The 25,439-nt window shown below is 39.5% G+C and overlaps 1 protein-coding gene across 1 annotated transcript in view; it reads left to right on the top strand.

Annotated features, from left to right (window-relative positions):
- Positions 1–25,439, top strand: part of POU6F2 (POU class 6 homeobox 2) — a 258,012-nt gene that overhangs the window by 151,182 nt on the left and 81,391 nt on the right. The window contains exon 4 of the mRNA XM_009273492.1: positions 8,847–9,178. Within this exon, the coding sequence (XP_009271767.1) occupies positions 8,847–9,178 (332 nt within the window). The remainder of the gene's footprint in view (positions 1–8,846; positions 9,179–25,439) is intronic.

Here is a 25,439-nt window from a genome sequence, read left to right on the forward strand (position 1 = left end):
TACAGCAGTAAGCTTAAGTTCTAGCTGGGCTTTGGCCCTTCTAATTTTCTCCCTGCATAACCTCACGACATCTTTGTAGTCCTCCTGAGTTGCCTGCCCCTTCTTCCAAAGATCATAAACTCTCTGTTCAGCCACGCTGGTCTTCTTGTTGACAAGGTTGAATCCTAAGTCACTGCTCCACCAGAGCATTTGTGTGCACGGGCTTGCAGCAAGGTAGAACTGCCACTTTTGCACCTGGTTCTCATACTTGCTGTTGTAGTTTTATTGATTGTAAAGGAAAGGACTGGGCTGGGCTGCATTTTTTTGTTCAGCCACGCTGGTCTTCTTGTTGACAAGGTTGAATCCTAAGTCACTGCTCCAGCAGAGCATTTGTGTGCACGGGCTTGCAGCAAGGTAGAACTGCCACTTTTGCACCTGGTTCTCATACTTGCTGTTGTAGTTTTATTGATTGTAAAGGAAAGGACTGGGCTGGGCTGCATTTTTTTCCTTTCTCCTTACAGCATACATATTTTCTGAGTCATTCCATGGCCTGTTTTCAGTGCTGTTCCGGTAACTTCTCTAGCTGGAATTTGGACACTGGGAACAGAACTTGCAGCTGCTTGAATCTTGGAGTTCTTAACAGAAAACAGAGTTGTCTCAGGTCTACCAGCTTTCAGAATAGACTGGAAGTGGAAAATGATAGAAACACGGATATAATGAGAGTCTGAGAGATGAAAGCAACCAGTCATACCGAGTCACCTGGTGGGCATGGTACCCTCTGCTACTTCCCTTGGTTGAGGCTGGGGGAAAGTGACATTGTCCTTTGTCATTCTCAGGACACTTCCACAAGCTCAGCATCAAGGCCAGCCTTTTAAACCACAAACACTTTGATCCACTATTCAATTGTATTGTTTAAAAAAACCCCAAACACACACATGCACAAAAAACCCAGTACATTTCACTTACAGTAACTTCACTTTTAGTTAGGGAAACATGACTCACTTCAAAGACTCTTTGAAGAGACTTCTAATAATTTCTGATCTTCAAAGAACCATTGCTGAAGCTATACCTGGATAAATATTTCTTTGTTGGAAGAGCCATTTGCCATAAACAATTATAGAAGATGCAACTGCAGATCTATTATCTGAAAGAATGCAAAATCACCCTTTGAAGCCATCAGGCAGTTCAGCCAGTTCCTCTTGACAAGACTTTGCTCCAAAGTCTCACATAGCCACCTTGCCAGCAGAAATGGCAGGGCACCCGGTGGACTGGGGACCCGTGGCTCTCTGAACTGCAGGACAGGATTCTGCACAACCTCTTCCAAAGCTTCTGGGGCCGTATGTCATTGCGCTGCTTTTTCTACAAGCATTGGTAGTTCGAGGCATGTCAAACACAGTCTGCATAAGTGCCATGGAAATTATGGTTCCCATCAATATTAGAGCATTTGAAAGAGACAAGGAGGGAAAAAAATAAGCTGCAGTTCCTGTTATTAAAGATTGTGTGTGTAGAGAGTGCCCAGCCTTTGTCTGATGTCCATTATGAGTCATGGTCATTCTTCTCTGAGTCAGCAGACTGTTGTTTCAAACTTAATTTCTTTGTGTCATTCATCTGTTCCCTGTCACATCCCTTCGGCTGTGAAATCTTATATTGGGCTCTGTTGGCCTTCAGATGATCATTTTTTCTCTGTCAATTAATTTCTTTCAAAGGAGTCCTGTGGATTTTTTCCCAAGAAATGGGAGGTTATCTTAGATTCTGGTCCATAGGAACGTTCTTGTGGGCTCAATATGGTCTGGAAATCCAATCTGTAGGAAGACCATGCCACTCAGTTTGATTTTCCATTCCAACACAATTCTGTTCTTGGACAATCTGGGACCAATCCTGCTCTCTGTAACTAGAAAACTGCTTTTATCTGGCATACGGACTTGATGTTAAGACTCCTGCCCCCGATCTCTGAGAGAGTAATGTTTTCGCAGAAAAAAAAGAAAAAAAAACCCAGGCTGGTAAAGTTAGGAGTTTACCAGATCTAGATATCGCTTGCTTGACACCCAGCCTTTGGCATTCAAACACTTACATTGCCCTCAGACTATGTTATGGTGGGTTTTTAATTGCCTGTCTTTGCATGAGTCCCAAGATGACTCCCTGATTGATCCCCTGTGTCTTGACGATACCCTGACTCCAGTTAATGTTTCAGCCATCTGTACAATATGAGGCCTAAGGTCCCATTTGAGCTGAGGAAGCAAATGGCTTATTAAAGTCTAATTTCTCCAGCTTGTTCTTGCCTTTGGGCATTTTAAATAGGTTAATGCAATTTTTACAATACACTCAGGGAACTTTACTCACAGAGTGTTGTCATAAACTAGAGGAAAATAGCCCCTAGATTATCTCAGAATGGGAATTATTCCAAATATACTTGCCCTGATACTTAGTCAAGCTCCCTACCTAGAATAACAACTTTTCCTTCTTTTTTTTTTTCTTTAAGATTTTAGTGGATTATTGTACATTTTAAGGTTTGGTAAGGAAAAAAAATGTCACATTTATTTAATGCAGTGGATCGTTTTTCAGGGAAGTTCCAGTATTCATCGAAATGTGGAGACACCACAGGCACCATATAAATTATGACGGTTTTCTTCTTAATATTTCCTTTTTATTGCCTATATTCTTTAAAGTGATTTTAGTGCTCATGGAAGATGCTGGATATGACCACAGTAGAAAGTGAAGCCCTCTGTTTATCTGCAGAATTGGTACAGAGGAACATGGGCAATGCAAGTTTTTCCCCATAACCCCATCTGTGTTCTGCAGCTGTAACCTGGAGGGATCACCTTTAGGAAGGAGAAGATGACTTGGTCTCCTTACCCTTTCTATCCTTAGCCTCTCTGCTGAAAGTGCAAATAAAGATGTCAATTGATGCCGTCCAAGGCCATACTCTTTATGATCTTCCTAATGGGTATTGGGAGACCATCAATTCATTACCTTGACTGTGTGGCACACTCCCTCCAGCGCAGGCTCTCTGTGAGCATCTGTGTGTGAATACATCTTCTATACATCTAATACATCTTCTATAAGGTAGAAAAACTCAAAAGCACCATTAAAGTGCAATGACTTTTGTTCCCTGTATTGACCTAGACTGGATTTGAACCAGTGATTTAGAAATAATATGCTCTGTATCCCATTACTAATCTCTTCAGCCACAAGTCGAACCCTTCCTTTTTTTTCCACAAAGAGGATGCTAACATATTTAAAACAACTCACATTTTGCTCTTAAAAAGAAAATTCAAGCATATGCAAAAACACATTGGGTATTTGGCTAACCTATCCCTCATTACCCAGGAGGGAGAGAGTGTAAACACAGGCTTGCATGAGACTGTTCAGCGTGTGCATTCAATCTTTAGAAATCTGTTTCAAAGAAAAGAAAGGTATATACCTCATTAGAAGAGAAACAACAGGGTGGAAAAAAAGAGCAGGCCATGTCAGTTCAAAAGCAAGCCCAGATGCTTAAGTTAGTTACACTTTTCAGTTTAAGCAATGCAAATCCATTCTCTATTACTGGGGAAGTGGAAAAAGGCATTAGGCCCTTGAAATGGCAAGAGCCAAATTCTGTGCTCAGTCAAATAGGAAAAGGTTTAATGTATGGTTTTCTCCTTTTTAGTCTATTGTACATTGTATCAAGGCACTGAAGAACATCTATGCAATTATGTAAATCGGAGGCTAGAGGACAGAGCAGCACAATAGTTTGTAGGCTAAAATTGTGTCTTATTCCTCCTACCCCTTCTTCCTCTTTACACAGAAACAAACATGCACAAAACATTAATAAAATAAAATAAATCAGACTTTATGTGAATCTTATCCACAAGAGCAGATTCTAGATACAAATTGAATCCCTGAACATTAATTTGATCTTCTGCCAAGCACTGTAGAGGTCTTAAGAATCTGAGTTTATATTGTGAATGAGAGGTGAAAAAAGAGTTACAATTTTTACACTGTTTTTATTATATAATCATTTTTGGGCTTACATATGTTCCTTGCTTTTTGGAGAAATGTGATTAAACTTTCAAATGTATACTTTTATTTAAAATATAACTAGAGCTATTCCCATACTTATGCAATAATGTTAGCAGGCAGTTGATACTACTTTCAGTGAATACAACCCGGATTGGGATTTGAAGACAGAGCCTTTTCAGTTTTCCTGCTGAGAAAATGATTCACTCATTCTCCCTCTCATGGATCAGACTGCTGCTTTCAAGCATGGTTGCATCAGAGGTGAATGTTTCCGGTTGCACCACTCTACTTGACAGAGGGGCATTTTAGTTTCATTTCAGTTTCCTGTGTAGGTAAGCAGCAGAGGAACAGAAGACATAAGGAAAACATGAAAAGACAACATTTTATGTAAATCTTGTAAATGTATAGCAGCATTGTGCCTAAGGTATTCCCCAAAGGAAGTCGAGAGTGTGTTCCTTAGATCATAACTTTCTCTAAGTCCTTAAAGTAGTCTGAGATCTGTGACAAGTATAGAAGTAGGTGACCTGGGAGATGAGAAAGTTTGCTTTCGCTGCCTCTTGACCATCCATTTGCACCACTTAACTCCACATCTCTTTTTCTAATGTAAATTATTTGAAACTGTGGCTAAGCATAATCTGCTTAAAGTAGGATCATAAAACATGGGGCAATCCCTTGAGAAGTCTGCCATGGCACTGCAGCAACTAAGAAATTATAGTTAAAACTTAAGTTTGAAAACCCCTTATGCCGTTGTTTCCTTGTAGGTATAAGTTCTTCTTACCAGCTTCTTGGATACCTGGTGTATATTCAACATGTATTTTTGTTGAGGAAAGTTGAAATGTCACTCAGAGTTTGTGGATTTTCCTCACAGTTTTTCATAGCTTGCATGCATTTTTTAGTTAATTATCTCCCTTTTAAAGTTATGTACTTTATGTTGTCTTTTTTAACCACAGAAGGAACTTTTTTGCAATTTTTTGCAAGCTTTTTTAATTCTTTAATGCAATTCTGAAAGAAAGTAGGCACTTCTCACTTAAATATTTCAAGTTTTACCCAGCTGTTAGCCAGTAAGTCATAAAAAGATTCCTGTGAGGTAGGCAGTGCGTGTTATCTTTTATACATGCAGACATAGCGCTGTGGTACCACCTGAAATTCCATCAGGCTCCAAGCTCTGCAGAAAGTGACAAATGCTAGACAGGTATACGATTTATAATGGATGAGGTATGCAAGCAAGCTCTGGGAGTTGGATTGGATTTGATTACAAACAATAATATGACACAACCCCTGCTGTGGATAGTACACACATTGTGAGAGGCAGTGCAATCAGGCAGCGTGAACACCGGTCTGCAGGCATGATCCGGAGCCCTATATCCACCTTTGCAGTACACCTACTGTGTGGTTTTGGGAAAGCCTTGTCTGATCTAACAGTCCTTCTTCCAATTCCCTGTCTGTTTGTTTAGCAACAGCATGTTAAACAATCATACCTCACTAAGCCACTTCAATGCAATTTATAGCTCAGCATGATAGTAGGCTTCGGAGAGGCATTTTAAAGGAATTATATGAAAAGACAAGAAGTTATCTGAATAATTTTGTGCAGTTGCTGGCAATGAACTTGGAAACTTTTCCATGAAGTAACTTTTCTTCATCAACAAAATTTTCTGCGAGGGACCACCTTCCACCCCAGCAAGAATGAGTGCACTTCCAGTACAGAAGTGAATGGTAGAGATATTGATATTCCTGCATCGGCCAACATTCAAGTTTTGAGCAGTACTGAACACAAAGCTTTTCGACTCCTAGATGGGGAATGAAAAAATCTCCATATCAAGCCATCATCTGAGAGTGCTGGGCATGCCCACAGAATTTACAAACTTGATGTTTTCCAAGTCAACTTCAGACCCCTCTTCATTTATCAGACAAGTCAGGTTGCCTGAGTGATTGCACCTCCTCACATTGTCAATGCACAGAAGTATGTTGGTGATGGCCATTCAACATCAGTTACATTAGCAGCTCAGTCAGACCTGAACCTGCAAAATTTTAGGTTAAAAAAAAAGCTCTTGAGGCATTTTTTCCCCTTTTTCTTCCCTCTGGATTCTGTCCCTTCTTTTACATATTGCCAGAAGAAGGAATGTGCAAATCAAGATGTCCATTAAACAGAGTATTGGTCTTGTGGAAATTGGAAGTTTAATGAAGATTCAATTTTTAAGAATGTAATTCAACAGCTTATCAAAGGCATGACTCGTTAATGAAACTGAGGCCTACACCATTAGGATGACTGTTCTAGCAAGTAAATCCCAACATGTGCAATCTTTCTTTCTAAAGCAGATGCATACATTTAGTAAAACTGCATTTCAATAAGTGTGGATTTTTGTCCGGTGGTAAACAAACAGATCAATACTGTTTCTGTATATCCGTATTTGTGCTTTAGACTCTGTAAGCCTTTTGCAAGGCTTCTTATATCACTGGCAACATTTCAATGAAAGCATCCTGAAAGAATATCGTATGCTCTGTGGTGAACACTAATACTAATAATTATTAAATACTAGTCTTCTGATTGCTCTGAGCTACATGCAAACACACAAAATAATAGACTTTTAGCAATGTAATGTAACCACCTCTTCATTTGTTTTAGTTTGTCAAGAAACTTCATTTATTTCACAATTTTGGGCTTCTTTCTATTCTCCTCATGTCTTGTATGTCACCATTTTAAGAAGTCCAGGCAGTGATGCCTTTATCTTTAATATTATATCAACAGATATTTTTTGCATACCATAAATTCAATCATAAGATCATTGACAAAAATTTTGCACTGCCCTGTTTTTGCACTTTTATGTTATCAGAATCACAGTGATCCCTCTGTCCTATGTTACCTCGTGTTATCTCAGATTGATACTTCCAGCATTCTTTTAATTATTGGCCATATTTTCCAAATTCTAGCTGAAAGACGTACCTCAAGGAGCCAAACGCATTCTGTGCTCCAAAAATGTTTCAGTAGATGGCTTCCCCTCCACCTCGAATGCTTTTGCCTGTCCCCTACTACATGACCCAGTGCCCTACGTACAATGGATGGCATTCTGACAAACCCATTTTTCCAAGCCATGGCCTTTACGAGTGCCCTGTGGGAGCAAAAAGGTTTGGGGTCCACTGCAGTACAAAAAAACGCCACTATATCTAGTTTGCTATAGAGGAAGTTTTGTCTCATCCTGTCGAGTTGTGCACACAGGATATAAAATGACCCCTTGTTCTTCTCTCTGAGCCGTGTGTACTACAAGTTATGTTTCTGTGGGGCGTCATTGCATTCATTTCTACATTGGAGACTGTGGAAGCGGTAAGGGCATGTTGTGTTTGAAGTCTTGGTTCTGTTTATCAATGGTTTGTCCAGACTGCTGAGCTATCACAGGTGAGGAAATGGCCTGCACAAGGCCAAAGAAAATTTAGAGCAGCTATGAGTATAGGAATAGATGACCAACAGCTCTTCCTACCAAGCCTTTTACTTTTCCTTCATATAGCTTTTTCTGGCTTACTCATTCTGCCTCATCTTTCTCCTTTTTCTTTTCTTTTTTCTTTTGCTTATTCCAGTTTATGGCTCATTGCTTTCATAAGTCATACCAAGACCTCAGGTTCATCCCCAGGGCATAGACATCTGGAAAGCTGAAATAGGGATGTCGACATGAAAAGAAAGTGGAGATGACTTGGCTTTATCTGCCAATCCACAAATAACTTGGTGAACAGAGTTTCTGGCCATGAAATCTGAATACCATTTTAGAAATAACAAATTTGATTCACACCTAGTTTACTTTGGCTTCTGCTGATGGAAATTATAATACAGAATGGTGTTGGCAAAGCAGTACAGAGGGCAAAGTAGTGCAATGATCTTGTAAGCCGTTCCTCTTGGGATCTCATAGCCATCTAACGCAAACCCTAAGATGTTGATTAGAGTGGAGAGACAGGTGACTTATTCAGGGCATAACCCCAGAAAGCATCAGGCTCCTGTAATGTTCTGGCTGCTGCTTAAAGCTGTTCTTCCTTAGTGACATCCCTGTGGCACACTTCTTGCCTTCCTGAATTTAATGAATGCCCTAGTCAATTTGAAAGTGTCTCTGGGAGATAAAGTTTGCTCCTCTGTGCAAGCAGGTTGATGTGAGCCACCAGCTTCCAAGCCTCACGTTTGGAGCACATACTAGCAAAACATGACAGACTTTTCCTACCAGGAGTAAGTGAGCAGTGCAAGTGCACAGAATACCTACTCTATTTCACAAGAGGAACTTTATAGCTTTTAGATGTGAATGATAAGAAGCAGTTCTAATTACAGAGACACACGCATTTTATTGGGTATTTTTAGTACCTATGCATTGCACAAGAAATTTCACAGCTGAATGTTTTATTTCCTGACACCTGCTGTATAAAGATGTGACAAAGCTCTTTTCAGAGCATCCTTTATTTTACAACTATAGTTTTCTCTTCCTCTCTATAACAGCACCAGTTCATGTTATGGGTTCTTGCTATGCTATGTACAGTGACATCCTGTTGGCCTCTTTTCTAGGCAGGCAAAATTCCCATTGGCTTCACTGGTAAACTTGTCTGAGCAAAGACTGCTGGTCAGCTCTGAGGCCTATCCTGTGGGCAGAGCCGTAGCCCTTCTGAAGGTTTGTTTTCATTGCCTCCAGTAAAATCCAACTCTTACCGCAGAACTGCACTGGCTATTAGTGATAGGAACATGTTCATTAATTTCCTGCCACAACCTGAAGTCTGAGGCCAGCTGACCTCAGTGCGCAGTGTGCCCCGCAATGTAACAGAACCAGAATTTAATCCAGAATATCTTTAACACAGTAGGCAATACTGAAACCTACATAACTCCCTTCCTTCTCTTCAATTCACAGCTACCTCATCCCTGAACTCCCAGCTTCAACAGCTTCAGCATCTTCAGCAGCTCCAGCATCAACAGCAGCAGCAGCAGCAAGGTCAGCAGCAGCAACAGCAGCAGCAAAGCCAGCAGCAGCAGCAAGGTCAGCAGACGCAGACTCCACAGCCACCCCAGCAGAACCAGCAGCCACAGCCACAGCCGTCAGCGCCACCACAGCAGAACCAAACACAGTCCCATAGCCAGAGCCAACTGCCTCCGGCCCCACAGTCCTCCAGCTCCCCTCAGAAACCCAGCCAGTCACCAGGGCATGGCCTTCCATCTCCTCTTACTTCACCAAATCCATTGCAGGTAGGACGCTAAGTACAAATCTCTAGTGGCCTAACAACAGAAAGTGCATACTCTCACACTGCAAGGGGAAATCAAGTGAAGGTTACACCTTCTGACCATACAGGCTAAGAAATTCCACCTTGTATTAGTTAATCCTTACAGACATGCAGCTTAGAACAGCTAAAAGGCCTGATAAGCCAGAAAAGCATAACTAATGATGGTCCTAGTCTGCTCCTTTCTGAAGAGTAAACATCTTTTGCTCTTAAAGTCCCCATCATAAACCCCATAGAAAACGATATAATTTCTTCCACAGATTCAGCATGTGACCTTCGCAATGGCATTTGCCCAGCAGTCACCCTTTATGGTAACTTATGAGGACAGCAAAGTTAGCTGTTCATTAGCAGATGATCCTGACTGTCCCTAAAAGAAATAGAGCTTCTGCTGGTGGACGTGTGCAAGGGATGGATGGGTTATCCTTCCTCTTGAAATCACAGTCCTAACGTTTATCCTGCTAAGAATCAAATACTTCTGTTAAGAGTCTCAGTATAGACTCCAAAGCTAAGAATGCCAGTTAATGCCTTTCCTAGATGCTCACTCCAGTGACACGGATGTTTTTTAATAGACCAACAGCTATGGCACCCATGCTGATGCTGGACTCTGCCCATCTTGGAATTCTGGGGCAGAAGCAGGAGAGCTCTGATCCAGTGGTCCTAATTTCTTATACTTGGGTGTTCTCGTACTACATGTATCATGCTATGTTCATGTCCTGCAGGAACAGCTTTGACTGTACCCACAAGTATGATTCTGAATAAACACCAGGGTTGTTTGTGAAGTGAGCAAAGTCTCTTTCACTGGGCAGTGGAACTGCACTTAGCAACCAGCAAAGTCTCTATTCACTTTATTCTCTAAATTTTGAGACCCCACTTTAAAGGTTTTATCCACACTGATGGATTCGGCTCCATTTCCTGCAGAAATTAAACTGCATTAGCTTAATAATTAAAAAATCCTTTTTCAAACAATTAAGGGAATTGGTTTACAAGAAGCTGTGTTTGCCGTGTGGCCAGTTAAACCTGCATTAATCTGAGCTTCAACTAAATTGCATCAAATCTGATTTTTTAATGGTTTAGATAATAGACTTAAAAGTCCACAAGAGAGGTGTCCTTGCTTCCTGAGCTTTTTCTTATAGTAGAGCATAATGTTTCTAGAGCTTCTTCTGTGTATTGTCTTAAGGGCTACTTAGGCACCACTTAGTGCCCAGTCTATCATGCTAGTGAGTGCTTTGGGACTCTTTAGTATGCAGATTATTGACATACAGAGACAGGAATATTTCCAGAGGAGCTTCTGTTACATTTTATTGTCTTGGTGCAGCTGTAATGTATGCACACTGACTGTATACACTATATGTTGCTAAAACTGCCTGCTAAATATTTTGCTTTAAAAGGCATTCAGTTTTCCAAAAAAAGCAAATGCACACATAAATTAGAATTGGGGTAGGGAGGAAGTGGGATTACCTCAGCGAACATACCTCAAGAGGGTTGTACTAACACTGAATCTGAAGTCTTAGCTCTCATATAGCCTCTGGTCCCAATCTAAATCTCAAATGAATCTGAGTACTTCCAGTATCATCTGTGACCTACAGGTACAGGCCAGTAGAAGCACTTTCTACTGTTATCTCTCCAGGGTCACATCTCACTTGCAGAAGTACAATAAAAGTAAGTAAAACCAATAATTCCTTGCATGGGAGGTTCCAATGTCAATGTTTTCATGGAGATACCTCGGCACATCGCTCTCTTTAGCATGCTTATCCTCACAAGTACCCTTCTGAGGGCAGTCTGGATGTGGCAGACTCAACAGAATTAGAAGGAGGGAACCAAGTACTCTGAGGTGGTTTTAGTTCAAACGCTATCCCCTAAACCTTTTAGGAACTGGGATTAGAGTTAATGAAAGACACCAGAGTGAGAGGTCTGGCGTTCCCACTGGGCTGAGCTTAGCCAATACCGCTAAGCCAGCTGCGTGACTGGGACGCTTTCAGAACAACAGTCAAGGAATTAGAGGTCATTAGCTGTCAGCTCTGGCTCAGCATTAAAGAGTTACTAATAAATTGGGGGATCAGTATTTTCAATGTTCTTTCTTCTCTGATCCTCGCCGTTTAAATAGCCATGAAAACCCAAAGTTTGTTCACAGATACAAATACGCTGTGTGCTGACATCCAGAAGAGGAGCCAGAATTCAGCATAGTACTTCAGGCCTCACCTTAGCGATGTGTGTAGGGCCATTAGTTTGGCCTTCTAGCCATTTCTGCAGCATTTCTACAGCAAGCATAATACTTCTCAAGCTTCCCTAAGCAATAATTAAGAACTTGAAACATGCTCTGTCATATTGCTGAGAATGGTGAGACTCTTTAATATGCAAACAAGTGACACTCAGAAATATTTCCAGAGGAACTGCTGTTGCACTTTATATATGGTTGAAGGATGTGTTCGGGTACTTTTCTAAAGCAGAGCAGTGGTAAGATCTCCTCTATGAAATTTGTCTTTCCATTCTAAATCATGCAGAGAAAAGCTGTTTTACCCCTGTACATCTAGTTTGAGGACTGGATCTGAAATTGTTTTCTTCTGCACAAACATAAAAAAAACGAAACAAAGGAGGGAGCACACGTTTGGCAGCAGTTCATATATCCAATTCATAATAGCTGCTTAGAATGTGGATTTTTTTAGTGTCTAATGCTTTAACTTAAAAGTCGACCTAGAACAAAATTCAGAGATCTTATGGCCTCTAAGGTAATGTTCTTTATGAACTAGAATGAAATGGGTTTTGTTTGAAGAATATTAAGGGAATAAAGATCAACTAAGTTAAAGTTTGACAGCTTAAATTTCATTTCTGAATTCTTGATTTTTTCATGTGGGCTTTATCCTCTTACATTATTCAGGATCTGTCTGAAGGATATTAGTTTAGAACAATGCAACCTCAAAAAATTGTCATGGAAAGTCAGTAATTCAGGAGGATGATTGTGTTTGTTTCAAAAAACTCTGAAGGATAACAGCAATTACATCTCAAAATGTACAGATGCTGTCATGTCCTTCAGAAGGCAAATTAAATGAAAGTGACTTGCTTAGGTATATCTGGGTGAGGTACTTTTGCTAGCTGATCAGAAATTGATAATACCGATGCAGTGTACACCAGCTAAAAGTCTCAGAACAATTCTCGTCAGATTGTTCTGTAATACTCTGCTCTAATTTTGTCACTGTTCTTTACTCAGTTCAGTGGGCTGGATTGTAGTTACAAAACTATTATTTTTAGGAGGTCTTTTAATGATTGTGTAGAAAGATGAAAAACCTCACTTTAGGTTCCAGGGCCTGGATTCCGTGCTGACATTAGTGATGATGCTCCAGATTTACACTGGTAAAAGCAAAACACTGTAGAACCAGGGTCATCACTGATTTGCAAAAGACAACAAACTGGGAGAATTTTCCAAAGCAGAGCTGTATTTCAGGAGGTGGTGGGTCAGGTAGATGACAGAAGACTTTCATCCCTTCATTTTAAAATGGTGAAATTCCTCATATAGATAATAGTAGTCTGATTTTTACTTCCATTGTGTCAATTAATTGAGACAAAGGAATCCAGAGGTGAAAGACAACCTAGCTCATGTTGTAAATTGGGGACTTCGAAACCTTTGCTTCTGGGAAAATACACTTCTTCAAATATGCTTTCCTGTGAATGTTTAATGTTATTACCTGGCAAACTCTACGGGTTCTTGAATGGTCAGCATGTTGCAACTTCAAAGCATAGTTAGCACCTCTTACAGAGTTTCCATTCAATTAAATTTCTGGAGCCATAAGATCTTGATTATATGCTGTAGAAAATCAGATGAGCCAAGTACTAAGTAGCCAATTATTCTGCTTGACTACCAGGATCAGGCGCTTTGTATCAGCAACATATATTTAACTGGCTCCAAATGGGGGTTAGCTTCTGGTGCTGACACTCACTGTATGTTTTAGCGGTATGGATAAGATGAACGTACCCACAGCCAGATCTTCAAAGGGAGAGCTACACTATAGGAATAGAAGAATTCCCAATGATTTCTACTGCTCTGTTCGTGTGTGAATAGGAACAGACAAAGGAAATCCCCCAGGGATCGCCCCACTGTAAAATTATTCTGACCGTTTTCAGAACTCTTTCCTAAAGCACCTTTTTGTCATAGAAGCCTACCTACAATAACTGGAGCTGACGGAAGGTGATGAGTGAGAAAAAAATAATAATAAAAGGAGGGAAGAAGGGAAGTGAGGAGATGACAACAGCAGAAAAGTCTTCCAAGTAATAGCAAGCTCTAGGATAGCAAAACCAGAACCTCCTTCAGATTAAATTTTCATACTAATCTTAAATAATGTATTTGGAACCTCAACACTTTTATAACAAAGGAGAAAAGAAAAGCAGAAAGGCTGAAACACTCAGCTGTAAATGAGGGAGAATGTGTACACTGATGCCTGAGGCTCCAACAGTCACAAAAACCAGACTGCCCCTTCCCTTCCCCCCCCAATCTCATTGACTGGTTAGCTTCTCATTAAGGCAAAATCTACTTTAAAGAAATCTCAGTGTTTACTGACCCTTTGATAAATTTACATATATTTAAGATACAGAAGAAACAATCAAGTCTGTTGGTTTGAGGAAAGCAGCTGGGATAGGTTTGCAAGGACTATAGTCATGGGCTGTCTTTATGACTGTGTTCACATCCAGGACCTGATGTATTTTTCTCATGCTCACTGAATCCTGAGATCAAGAAAACTTGATCAACGTTATGACAGCAGTAATCCCACTGAGTTTTTTTTTTTGTTTTGCTAAAATTATCTAGCCTTCTTCCTGCATATGATACTCTGCAATGTATGACTGTCTGAATCTGTTCCCAAGTTACTTGGTAATCAGTTTGACAAAGAAATATATTTTACATATGGTGAGCAAATGCAGTGCTTTGAATCCATTTTCCAAAATTTCCTAATTTTGGTATCAATAGGGATTGAGATATTGCACACCACAAGGCAACGGGTGATATAGACATGTACAGCAGACATTTATTCAGGAAGTTTCATGCCCATGACCTGCTTAGACTGAGCCTGTTGAAGTGCTGATCTTAGGTGGATTTCCAGGAGGTACTGGCAAGACCTAGGTCTCAGCTCTAAACTAGTAGCATGGAAACTCCCCTGCAGTCAGCTAAATTGAGTTGAGCTTGGTGAACTGTTGAGAATATTTTGCATATTCCATCCCCTGCTTATTTCAAACAGGTCCAGAAAGATTTAAACATCTTGTTCTACTGACAGTTTTGGATTTCTGAGTATTCTTACAGTATTTTAATGATTTTTTGGGGTTGATAAAGGTGATTTCATGAGTGGAAGAGACAAGTACTTGTGTGAAAATTTCCACTAGCTAGAAAGTCACGGTCATGTTCATGTACCACACATACATGCTTGTTACCCATTGCAAATGCTGTTGTGATTCAGGTCCCCTCCTTTTGGTTTTATGCTCTTTCTTTTGCCACTGCAGTAGTTCTGTGAACCACACAGACATTACTGTTCACAAACTTGAACCTTGCTTGAGAAATTGGTGGCTTTGAGCTTCAGTGCGTCCAGGGCCCCCTTTCTTCTTCTCCTCTCACCTCTCCTGGGCACTTCCATGATCCTCCTCATCCCTTCTGGGTCTGCCACTGACTAGGCCACTCCGATATGGCAACATGGCAGTTTGTCCTAGCTGGACACTCAGGTGTCTCTGCACTGTGCTGTACCATGCTCCCTGGCCCCGGTGCACAGTGCAGAGACATGCAAGCTGGTTTCCTGGCACAGCTAGCTTGTTTGAGGACTGCTATTCTTTGTCTCTACCTGGAGATGCATGGGCATCATTTCCACAGAAAGGCTGGTTTCAGTTACGTCTAAGACTGCATCCATCCACAGGACTGAGTAGGGTTTTAGATCTTCTCCTCAGCTGTCTTCCTTCTTCCAGAAGCTCACTGCTTTTTTGGGTCTTCGAGGCATTGGGACTTCACACTGTAAAGCTGTTAAATACTGCTTTTAAACAAAGCAAAGAGATGTTTAAGGGTTCTCAAAGAGACTTTATAAGCAAGTCTCTTCTTTCCCTGAGGAAACCTTCTCTCAGTTGGAGCGCTGGCTGCCTGGTCCATCCAAATATACTCTGCAGGTGTTGCTATTTTCAGAAGCGCAAGGAGTACTGGTGTCTGACTCACATTTAAAGCAAAGGAAATTAATCTTTGAGCAAAACAACTGGCATTATTAGCACCCAAGGGGCAGAAGCTGAGGCTAATATAGGAAACCATTTGCTAGAGAATCCTCTGAAGGAGAGGAGAGTAGAGCTGTTTGCCCAGCAAGCTCTGGCTTCTGAAATGGGAGCATTTAATAAACTCCCTAAAGCAACTGAAGTATTTAATAAATGAGGAAAGAAATAAATAATATCTTCCCAGGACAAATTTAGGAAAGGATCCATATCCCATAAGGTCTTCTATTTCCAAAGCCTCTCTAGGCAGAGAGGAGGACCCTTGGTGATCTTGGGGACAGAAAAAATTGGCGCAGGCCCTCAGGTACTCTTTTAAATCCAGTGGATCTGTTTTGCTAGCATTCATTTCTCTTTTCACTCATATTTCCAGAAATTGACGGAGAAGTAGAGAATATCCCAAAGCATTAATTTATTTTCCCCTATTTTTCATACCCCCTCACCTCTTTGTAATAAAGCAAAAAAAAAGAAAAAAAACGCAAGTCATCACAGGTTTCTAGTTCTGCAAGAAAAAAAATTATTCTGCTTGGAAGCAAGTGGACCAAGTGAACACAGAGAACCTAGTGGGCTTGTTGAATCTGATTGAGGAGCAATATTCTGGAAGTGGTATAGCCCTGATGTTATACCATTCAAGGCTCCTTGTACAAATAAGCACCTAAAAGAGGTTGCTCAGCTTCTAGGTACTGCCTCAATATAAAAAAAAAAAGGGAAAAAAAAAAAAAGGCAAGCCACTCCAGACTGTGTTTTAAAGTTTAAAACTAAGCCTTTTTTGGCAGTATTGCTGAGATCTATCAGAGTGTCCACTTGTGGATTCTGTTGGTGGTTTTAGCAGATGCAGTTTAGGGCAGGTGTTTAAAAAAATAATAATACTTTCTCTTTTTTATTGGTAGCCAGAATGTTTTGAGAGAGTGACTAAGCACAGGCCTGGAGATTATGAAATTTGCTTAAGTGTTAATGGGTTGATTGCTGAGTTACAGCCTGCCGTCTTTACTGGAAATTGATTGACTGGTGCCGCAGGTCTTCACACTTGACGCTCGGATTTGACTCGAAAATTCTGCCAAGTCTTTTACTCTGAAATTTATCTTAATTAGATCTGAAAGACCTGCCACAGCAGAATAGTCACACCGATTAAAATGAAAAACAGGAGAAATTACTGATCAAATTAATCATAATGTCGGGTTACAGCTGTAGGTCTGATGTAATTTGCCACTCCAGTGAGTTACATCGGCCCAGGCAGAGGAAAGAGAGCTGGTTTTACGCTGATCCGTAACACCAGGCAGCTTCGGGCAGCCCATCAGGACGTTTATTCCATTCATTCTCTTGGCTTATTCTGACCTTAGTGCTGCAACTAGAAACAAATTAGGCAAAAGAAAAAAAATATCCTTTTATCCAAGGGGTCGCACTGGAAACATGAGCTTTCCAAATCCTTCTTGTTTCATTTTCCCCCTTTCTCCACCAACCTTCTACTTTTGTTTGAAGTAACCAACAATTAATTATGTGGAAACTGGAAAATTAAAAGGTCAGAGGTTACCACCTCAGGCACAAGTCAGAAAATGTGTATTTCTAAGAGCTCCTAGTAGGTTAGGATATGAGGAAATTAGGATCATTTAAGCAAATGGGTATATAGTAACACATGAGAAGGCATGTCCTAGCAGGTAGGAAATCAACAGTCAGATTTGCTAACTTATAGATGTGATGGTCCTAAGATTTGTTTTTAAATTATGTACTTGTAATATACTACATTCTACTATAACTTTTTTTTTTTTAAATGTACAAATTACTGGTTGAATCCATGTTAGAAGGAGGTAGGTTGTGGGTCTTAAGCAGTCCCTCCATAAAACTTTCATCTGGAAGAGAAGTCTTCTGCAAGTTTCCTAGTATTTGTTCCACCAGCAAGGTTTGAAAGATTTTTAGGACAACCTGTCTCGTAGCACTATTGTATTTTTTGCTGCTGATCCAGGACAAAGTCAAGAAATGAAGATATTTGCCACCAGCTGAGAAAGGAAATGAAGTAAAGGAAAGAGAACAAGAAACTAGATGAGTGCTGAGAGTATCAGAAAAAAAAATTGTCTTACCTTTGAAATACACCCAATTTTTTATTTTGATACTGTAGTAACTTAAACTGATCAGGAATTTTCTAAGTGATTTTTCTTTTCCAACAATGATGTTCTTCCACAAAGTTGGTTTCTCCCCTGCCCAAAATTTAATTTTAATTTTCTATTTTAGGCCTGGGAAATGGAAAGAACTGAGGATAGCTTTTGTTTAAAATCAGCTTAAGTTGCATATAAATAATTTATTACATTGAATTGCCTGAAAAATAGTGATTTAACAAAAGAAACCGAAAACATTTTAATTCATGGTGATGATTTGAAGTCTGCTGAAATACTTCATCATTTTCAAATGCAAGTTTTGTTTGCTGAAACATTTCAATATTCCATCTTTTATCTGCATTTGCATCAGAAATTACATCTTAAATCAGGAGAATTTCCTGCACGACAGGAATTTAACTTATTTCTGATAGCTTAGACATAATCAAATATCCTGTGAGGATTCCAGTTGGAGAACCAAGCTAGGTTGTGTTTGTGAAAGAGATTGGAAGGCAAAGCTGAGTTTCCAGAAGAGAAAAACTGATGTATGAAAATAGTACATCATATATTGCTAGGATTATCCTTTTACTAAAGGAACGATGATGGTGCATTTTGGTTCTTAAAGGAGCTAAGATTCTTTAAAGCAGCAATCACTGCTGCAATATCTTTGTATACCTGTTAAGAAATACTTACATGCTTGTAAAAAGCATCAGGGAAGCAGTCAGACCTGAGAGGATCCTAGGCACTTAGCAAAAATACAGATGCTATAAAGAAAGCCTAAAATGTGGGCCCAGTCACAGTACAGAGCAATAGTCTGTAGTAGTGATGGCCAATAAATTGATATCAGAAAATGATTCTGAATGAATGTGATAACAAGTGATATAAAAATTGTTAGTTGCTTATGCTCTTATGATTTTCACCATAGTAACCTTATAATCCCATTTTCAACCTGCTGGATAGCCATACCCAGCTGGAGTGCTGTCTCTTCTTGCTCTCCTCCCAGTTTGGGCAGTGCTGTCCTTGTGGGCTGGTGGCTCCAGCTGGAACAGGACAGGAGGTGGTAGAGGGCTGATCTCCTCTTGACCTTTCCCCAGGGGGTGGGGGACACCTCGCAGAGTGCCAAGCAGAGCTGCCAACGTGGGTGCTCCATGGTCTATGGGGCAGGTGGGGGACAGATGATAAGGACTAGGGCTGTACTGGGATCAAGGTCCAGGATTCATCTGAGGGTGCAGCTTCCATCAGTGTAGAATTCCTCAGGGACAAGGCCTGATTTTAGGGAGGAAAAGGAATACGTTGGGAGGAGGAGAGGGGAGAAAACCAAAGTCTTTTGTTATTCACGATGCCTTTATTCCTACTGACCTTTACCACTGGGAGAGAGACACAAAAAAACAGAAGGATTGGCACTGTGAAAGGCTGAAATTGTATCACTGATCACCACTCTGGAATAAGATGCTGTGTGCATTTCCGTCCTACGTCTGCAACTTTTCACTTGATAACGAGACCTAACACTATCCTAGGGAAGTTGGCAGGAGGTTTCTCATAGCTCTCAAATGAGACAGGAGCAAGCTCAATATGCCATTAGGAAGGTTTCCCCCACTTCTCCCTCCCCAACTTTATAGGATTACAGCTTTCTATTTTTTTTAACTGTCTTCTGACTATGAAACATGTTCTCCATGCAATCAAAATGTGTCTGACAGAATTTTCAGTTCATGTAAAACAAATATAAAAATAAACAAAACTTGAGAAAACCAAGCCATTCTAAAAATCCTTGATGTTTTTCCCCATAGACATTCAAAGAGTATGTCTAGGGGGAAATCACCGGTACTTCAAATGTACAAGCAGGTATAGAGATAACATATGTCAGTCCTGTAGACCCAAACTTGGCAGTCCATGCTCTCATGAGTGAAAACTGCAGGGAAAGGAGGGGAGGGGGGGGAGTTCTTTTACCGCCACATACAATCTGCATATTTAGCTCTAATCTCATTATCAAGTTATGCCTTTGCTTACTGAATTCACTTTTTTAAAATAATTTGCATCGGGAAGCAAAGTGCTCTAGTAAATGGCTTTTTGGAGTCAGGAGCACCAGACTGCAGTCCCAGCTCTGTCACTGTCTGGCATGTCACTTTGTCTTTCTGTTCTTTTGTTGATTCTCCCACCATTGTTTGATCTCCTTAGACTTTAAACTTTTACAGTTTTTTGGTACAATGCAATGAGGCCTTGATCTTGCATCGGGCTTCTAGGTACTGCTGTAACACTAATACTATGAAAGCAAGGAATATTCAAAAGAGGAATTGCATAGCCCCAGTCACTTGCTTGCTGAATTCAGAGTAGTATTGCTGTTGACTTCAGAAGACACAGAATTGGTATCCATTTTGTTTTCAAGTATATTGAATATTTTGAAGTTTCTGTCAGCTGCTCAGTGTGCTGTCAAATGCACTAATGAAAGGTTTTCCTAAAGTTAATTTTCCTACTCGTAATACAATAACCAAATTTGCTTTAACACTTGAAAAAATCCATCCATACTAAAGCGAATCAGTTGCTTAATCCTAAAATTAAAGGTTATTGCATGCAAGAGAAAATAATTACATGCTCAAAGTATGGAAAAAAGAAAACTTTTTTAATATGTAGGTATTTGTATAATTAAAGACTAATCAAGCATGAAGGCTGCTGACTAAACCAGAAAATGAGATTGTTGGCAAGCAATATTGTAATGTAAATGCCATTTTTGTTTAAGTACTAAAGAGCTGGAGGAATGATATCCTGAACAGATTAAAAGCAAACAGCATTGATAATAAATATTTATCAGATTTCAAATGCAACACACAGAGATTTTTATATTTTACATGCAAAATATATTGGCATTGAAATATTCAGTCACTTTTCAAAGGTTTGTTCACATCTTCACTTTAACATGTTGAAAAGCAAGCGCTCGCTAGTAAGAGAAACAGCTTTAGAACTCAGTCTTAACCTGTAGCAATGTCAGTAATCTGTAGGCAATGGAAAACAGCTGAGACTTGCTAACATACTTAACTACAAATGTATAAGATCAACTCCTGGGGCTGAAGAGTCAGAATTTCAATGGTCTTTATGTGTGTTTTCTTTTCTTTTTCTTTTTCCCAAAATGTTCCCATTAATTTTTCAAAAAGAGAGAGGAGCGTCTCAAACTTAAATACATGCCATGAAACAAATTCGTAGTAAAGTATTTATGGAGGGCTTATGTATATACAGAAATTATCCCAATGTAACCACCATTTTGTTATAGAGGATTGATTTAGTTAAGGGTTTGTATCTTCTTGGGGCAGTGCTTTTAAATTGGTGTAAAAGTATTGTGCTGGTTAAATATGCTCATCATATACCTTTGTGTTATGTTATTGTAGCCTAGATCTTCTTCAGAAGTGGATATAAAGATATTTGGCTACATCAGGAGTTGAGGAGAATGAGGAAATGCTAGAAATGAAGTACCGAATGTGTTCCCATTCCCATCCATTTTCTTTCCATTACATTGTTCCCAGACTTGGCACTACTCAGCATGCTGAGGTCCAGCAGAAACCGTCTCTTAATCAAGCCTGGTCATGCAATAGTTGAAGCTAATTTAAAATGTCCTTTGACATCTGTGAAAAGAGGCTTAAACCAAATGGATATGATAGTAAGGCGATGAAGACCTTTGCTTTAGTACGTACACTGTGGGCCATTGCATCCTTTGTGTTCATGTGTGTCTCCTGTTGTTTCCTCATACATTTACTTTTCAGAATAATTTTCATCTCACTTGATTATGACTGAGAGATACAATAGCATGTCACTGACAGAGTTATCGGGGGAAGTGACAATAGGGATTTTTGAATGTAAGGCTGCCTACAACATTATCAAATTTATCCTAGCCTAGTGTAATTATATTCTATTAGCCTTTGGACAAAGGGAGTGTAGACAAGTTAAAATCAAATAATACTGTGCGAAAGTCTAATGCTAGTCTCTTGAATAAGCATTGATCTAATTTTCAGAAGGGTTGAGTCACTCCCATTGATGTGAACTGTAGAAATTATTACTTAGCCCTCGAAGGAGCAAAAATACGGATTTCAACCCCTGGATTTCTTAGAAGAATCCTGCTCATGTCTATAGGTTATATCACAGGAAACTGACAATTTGCAAATGCCAAAATTCAGACCAAGCCAGCCAGGTTCATACAATATCCTGTGTTTATCTGAGTTACTGAGCTCTTAAATGTACAACTTCACAGATAGGCATATTAATATATCATCATTAAGAAACTTCGTAATAAGTACTTTATAAGTCCTCTAAGCAATTCATATTTACACTAGTCTAACGATACTAAGGATTACATTGGGAAAAACACACTAAGGAAAATAGTAGGAAAAGTACAAAACCTTGTGTGTAGACCATCAGTCAGTGGTCCAGCAAGAAGCAAACTAGAAGAGTCAGTAAAGCACATTTAGATCAAAGCTATGCAACTGATGGTCTGTGAGCCAGGTCTGACCCATAGGAATTTTCTATCCAGACCCCAAGTGAGCAAATAAAAGAAAAATAAAAGGCGGTTGAAGGCATATGTGATTTGCCCTGGGATGCGCTGTTGCTTGTGGGTCCCGAGAGCAGACCAATTAGGTAAGAGAGGTGGGCAGGTGAGAAGTCTGCCTTTTGATGTTTGTTTGTTTGTTTGTTTGTTTGTTTGTTTTTCACACATACTTGAGTGAAGCATAGTAATAAGTTTTAGGTTGTCTGTTAGCAAAAGACCCTAATTCTTTTCTTCTACAGAGATGGCTGTGCCTCCCAAAGATTACTGATCCTATCAAGCAGGTGATAGTTCCTCTTTTTGTTTTCTAACTGTAGTGTCTATAAAGTATAAGTTACAAGAACAGTTTCCCTATTATTTCTAGAAGGGAGATTACCACAGTTTACTGAGGAAAACATGGTAACATGTAAATTATTTAAAGGCTGAAACAGACACTTTCACAAGTCATTAAACTACCCTATGTCTTGGAACGCAAAGAGGATATCCCTGGGATATTTATCTGAGGGGTCTGCAGGTTAAAAGGGGAATGGAGTCAGCAGAAAAAGCAGCAGTCACGTAACAGAAAGAGCAATTATTCACAAAATAAAAATGAGGATAGCGGTTAGAAGTGTCAGCATATACATCTGAGATGCCTTTGGTGGGGCCATTACTTATGAAAAAAGTCATTACTGCTATTTTGCACTAGATACAGTGTACCTATTTCCTGGTAACCATGGTTTGCATAGCATTCATTTATATGGAAAATCTACAAAGAAACCTCAAACCACCTAGTGAAATGTAGAAACATCTCCCAGCTCTCTGGCTTTATACTCTTTGACAAGCATCAGCCTAAACAGGACCTTAGAAATGCTCAACACTTGTATACATCATCTCCATTTACCTTCATGAATCAGTAAGGACATGCAAGCCTCATCTTCAGTGTGTGGTTTTGAAAGTCTTAATCTGATTCTCTACGTTAACAATATCCTTTACTCCAAATGATAAAAAGTAAGACCACAGTCCTGGTTATAGCCTCATTTGGAAGTTTGAAGGTCAGCCAGATGCTGCTCTGTTTTCCAGAACTGTCTAAAAAAGTTGTCTTGTTTTCAGGTAAGACTTGCCCCTCATCTGAGCAACAGACACTGAAATTTGCAGAATTTTTTCTGGACATGCTGTATTTGGTTTTGTAATTTCTTCACAGGAGAAAGTCTTACTACTAGGATTAGGCAAAAATCAGACCCAAGGATATTCCATGATCTCAACAAATATTTGACTCCAAACCAGAAAAAATAAAACGGAAAAACCAGGGTAGCTGACAAAGTTTCACATAAGTGAAATAAAACTGTGAAGTCTGATTTTATCCTTTTTACTTTACCATATGCACGTGCACCCCTATGCCATTTGAGAAACTGGATTCAAAATGAAGAGCCCAAAACTGGGGAATTTCAATACTACCAAAACACTTTCTTTGGGAGCTTATGGAGGGAGAGACTTCCTAAACACAATCAAAATGCCCACCACTTTTCAAAAAGTTTCAATTCCAATGGAAATAATAATATTAGTGTAATAAAATTTTCCATCAAAATTTTTAAAACCTATTTGCAAAAAAAAAAAGATTGTAACAAAATGTTTTAAGTTAATCCTTACCCTGGAAATCACCATGGGCTTCAGAAATACTACCTGGTGCTTAGAAAAGCTGAATCTGACATTTTTCCAGTAAACTGGAAAGCTGCACACTATTGAATATAATCTTAACATTAGGGTGCTGTTTTTAAATTTCTCAAGGGGTGATTCAGCACATCAAGGCAACAGGGGTAATGATCTGAGGAGGAGACTCCTCACGAAGTAGAAAGAAAAGATCAGTACACTTCCCACGTCTGACAGCTGACAGACCAGTGTTTGCTCTATGAAATAAAGTCAGCCATGCTGGTGAAATGGTCCAGCACTGAGCAAAGGAGCTTTACCTCAAGAACTGAGGTTTGTAATCATCAGGGCCATAACCACCCTCATTTTCCTACAACTTGTTCCTTTGCAAAATGCCTAGCAACCTTCTTTTAAACAGTTGGACAACTCAAGACTTCTTTTTCACTATTTTTTGTTGAGAACTCTAGATTCACTGAAAAGCAAGTGAAATCATCTCGTGAAACAGTATCTTAGCCTCAGGTCTGAGCCTTTCATTGCACCTGATTCAGACGTGAGGCTTGAACCTGGGTCTCCACATGCTGATGAATGCCCTGATTTGGCAGGATAATGGATGCTTGAGGGCTTTTATTTTTGCCTTTCGGAATATAAATAGTTGACTGTTCATCAGGCCAGAAAGAGAACCTATCCTCCTACTTGTCCCGATGCACATGGTAACTTTTACAAAGGAAACAGTTCTAAATAACAGTGGAGAAAGGTCATGAGCCTGTAATTTACTATGTGTAAGTATGTATGTCTTCTCTGTTCAAAAATTGTCTGCTGGAAATTTTAATGAACAATTTCTGTAAGTGCTAGACAAGCCCACAAGGAGCTCTGTAAATATTCCAGATGTAAGCTAACACTGGTTTGGCTTTGTTCTCTCTGGGGAGAAGAGGGGCTGAATGTATAGGTTACATGATATTCTATCAGTTGTTTGGATGAGAGAGCTGCCACTTTAGCATAGCATGAGCATTACTTTTCCTGGGAGGGCTGGCTGGTGTTTGGATTGTGTCTGGTTGATTTTCATTTTGCAGTCATGCAAAATGAAAGGATGTTTCCTAAGCTACTTTAAGGGGAAAATTTTTAAAAGAAGATTGATACAGAAAGATGAGTGTAAGAAACATAGGGAGTATATGTATGATGAATATTGATCAGATTTTTTAAAAAAATAATTGGTATCTTCCGAGGATAAAGAATAATCTTTAATGTAGATATTGAGTGACTTCCTATCACTCAACACTAACTTTAATATAAGGAAGTGTTGAAATGCTTCTAGAAAGTACAGTTGAAATAAATCCCTAAATATCTAAATGCTAGCTCCAATAGGATTGAGACTTTATGAGCAAAATTTTACTTTTAATGATATTAGGTCAATACAGACTTTAAAAAAAGAGGAATTACAGGTTCTGAAAACAAAGTTTGAGCCTTAGTGCTTTGATAAAGATCCGTGACCCCTAGCCTTTTAAATATTGAACTTAGACTGTAAAAATATCACTTCTTATTGATCACATGGTTATTAAAGTCAGTCAAATGCTCAATTTATATGTCAAACACTTGTAATATTTCCTGTAAATATTAGAACAAAAGAAGAGGGTGATAATACCATTGTGTTCGGTTGAGTTAGATTTATTCAGCTTTTCATCACTGAGAAATAATAGAAGTGCCACCAAGAAATGCATTAAATATGCCAAGCATTTGTTAAGGCTGTATTAATTTACAGCTGCATCATGTATGTGTGT

This window comes from Aptenodytes forsteri, unplaced genomic scaffold (genome assembly GCF_000699145.1).
Source record: "Aptenodytes forsteri isolate BGI_AS27 unplaced genomic scaffold, ASM69914v1 Scaffold270, whole genome shotgun sequence".
Taxonomy (NCBI): Eukaryota; Metazoa; Chordata; class Aves; order Sphenisciformes; family Spheniscidae; genus Aptenodytes; species Aptenodytes forsteri.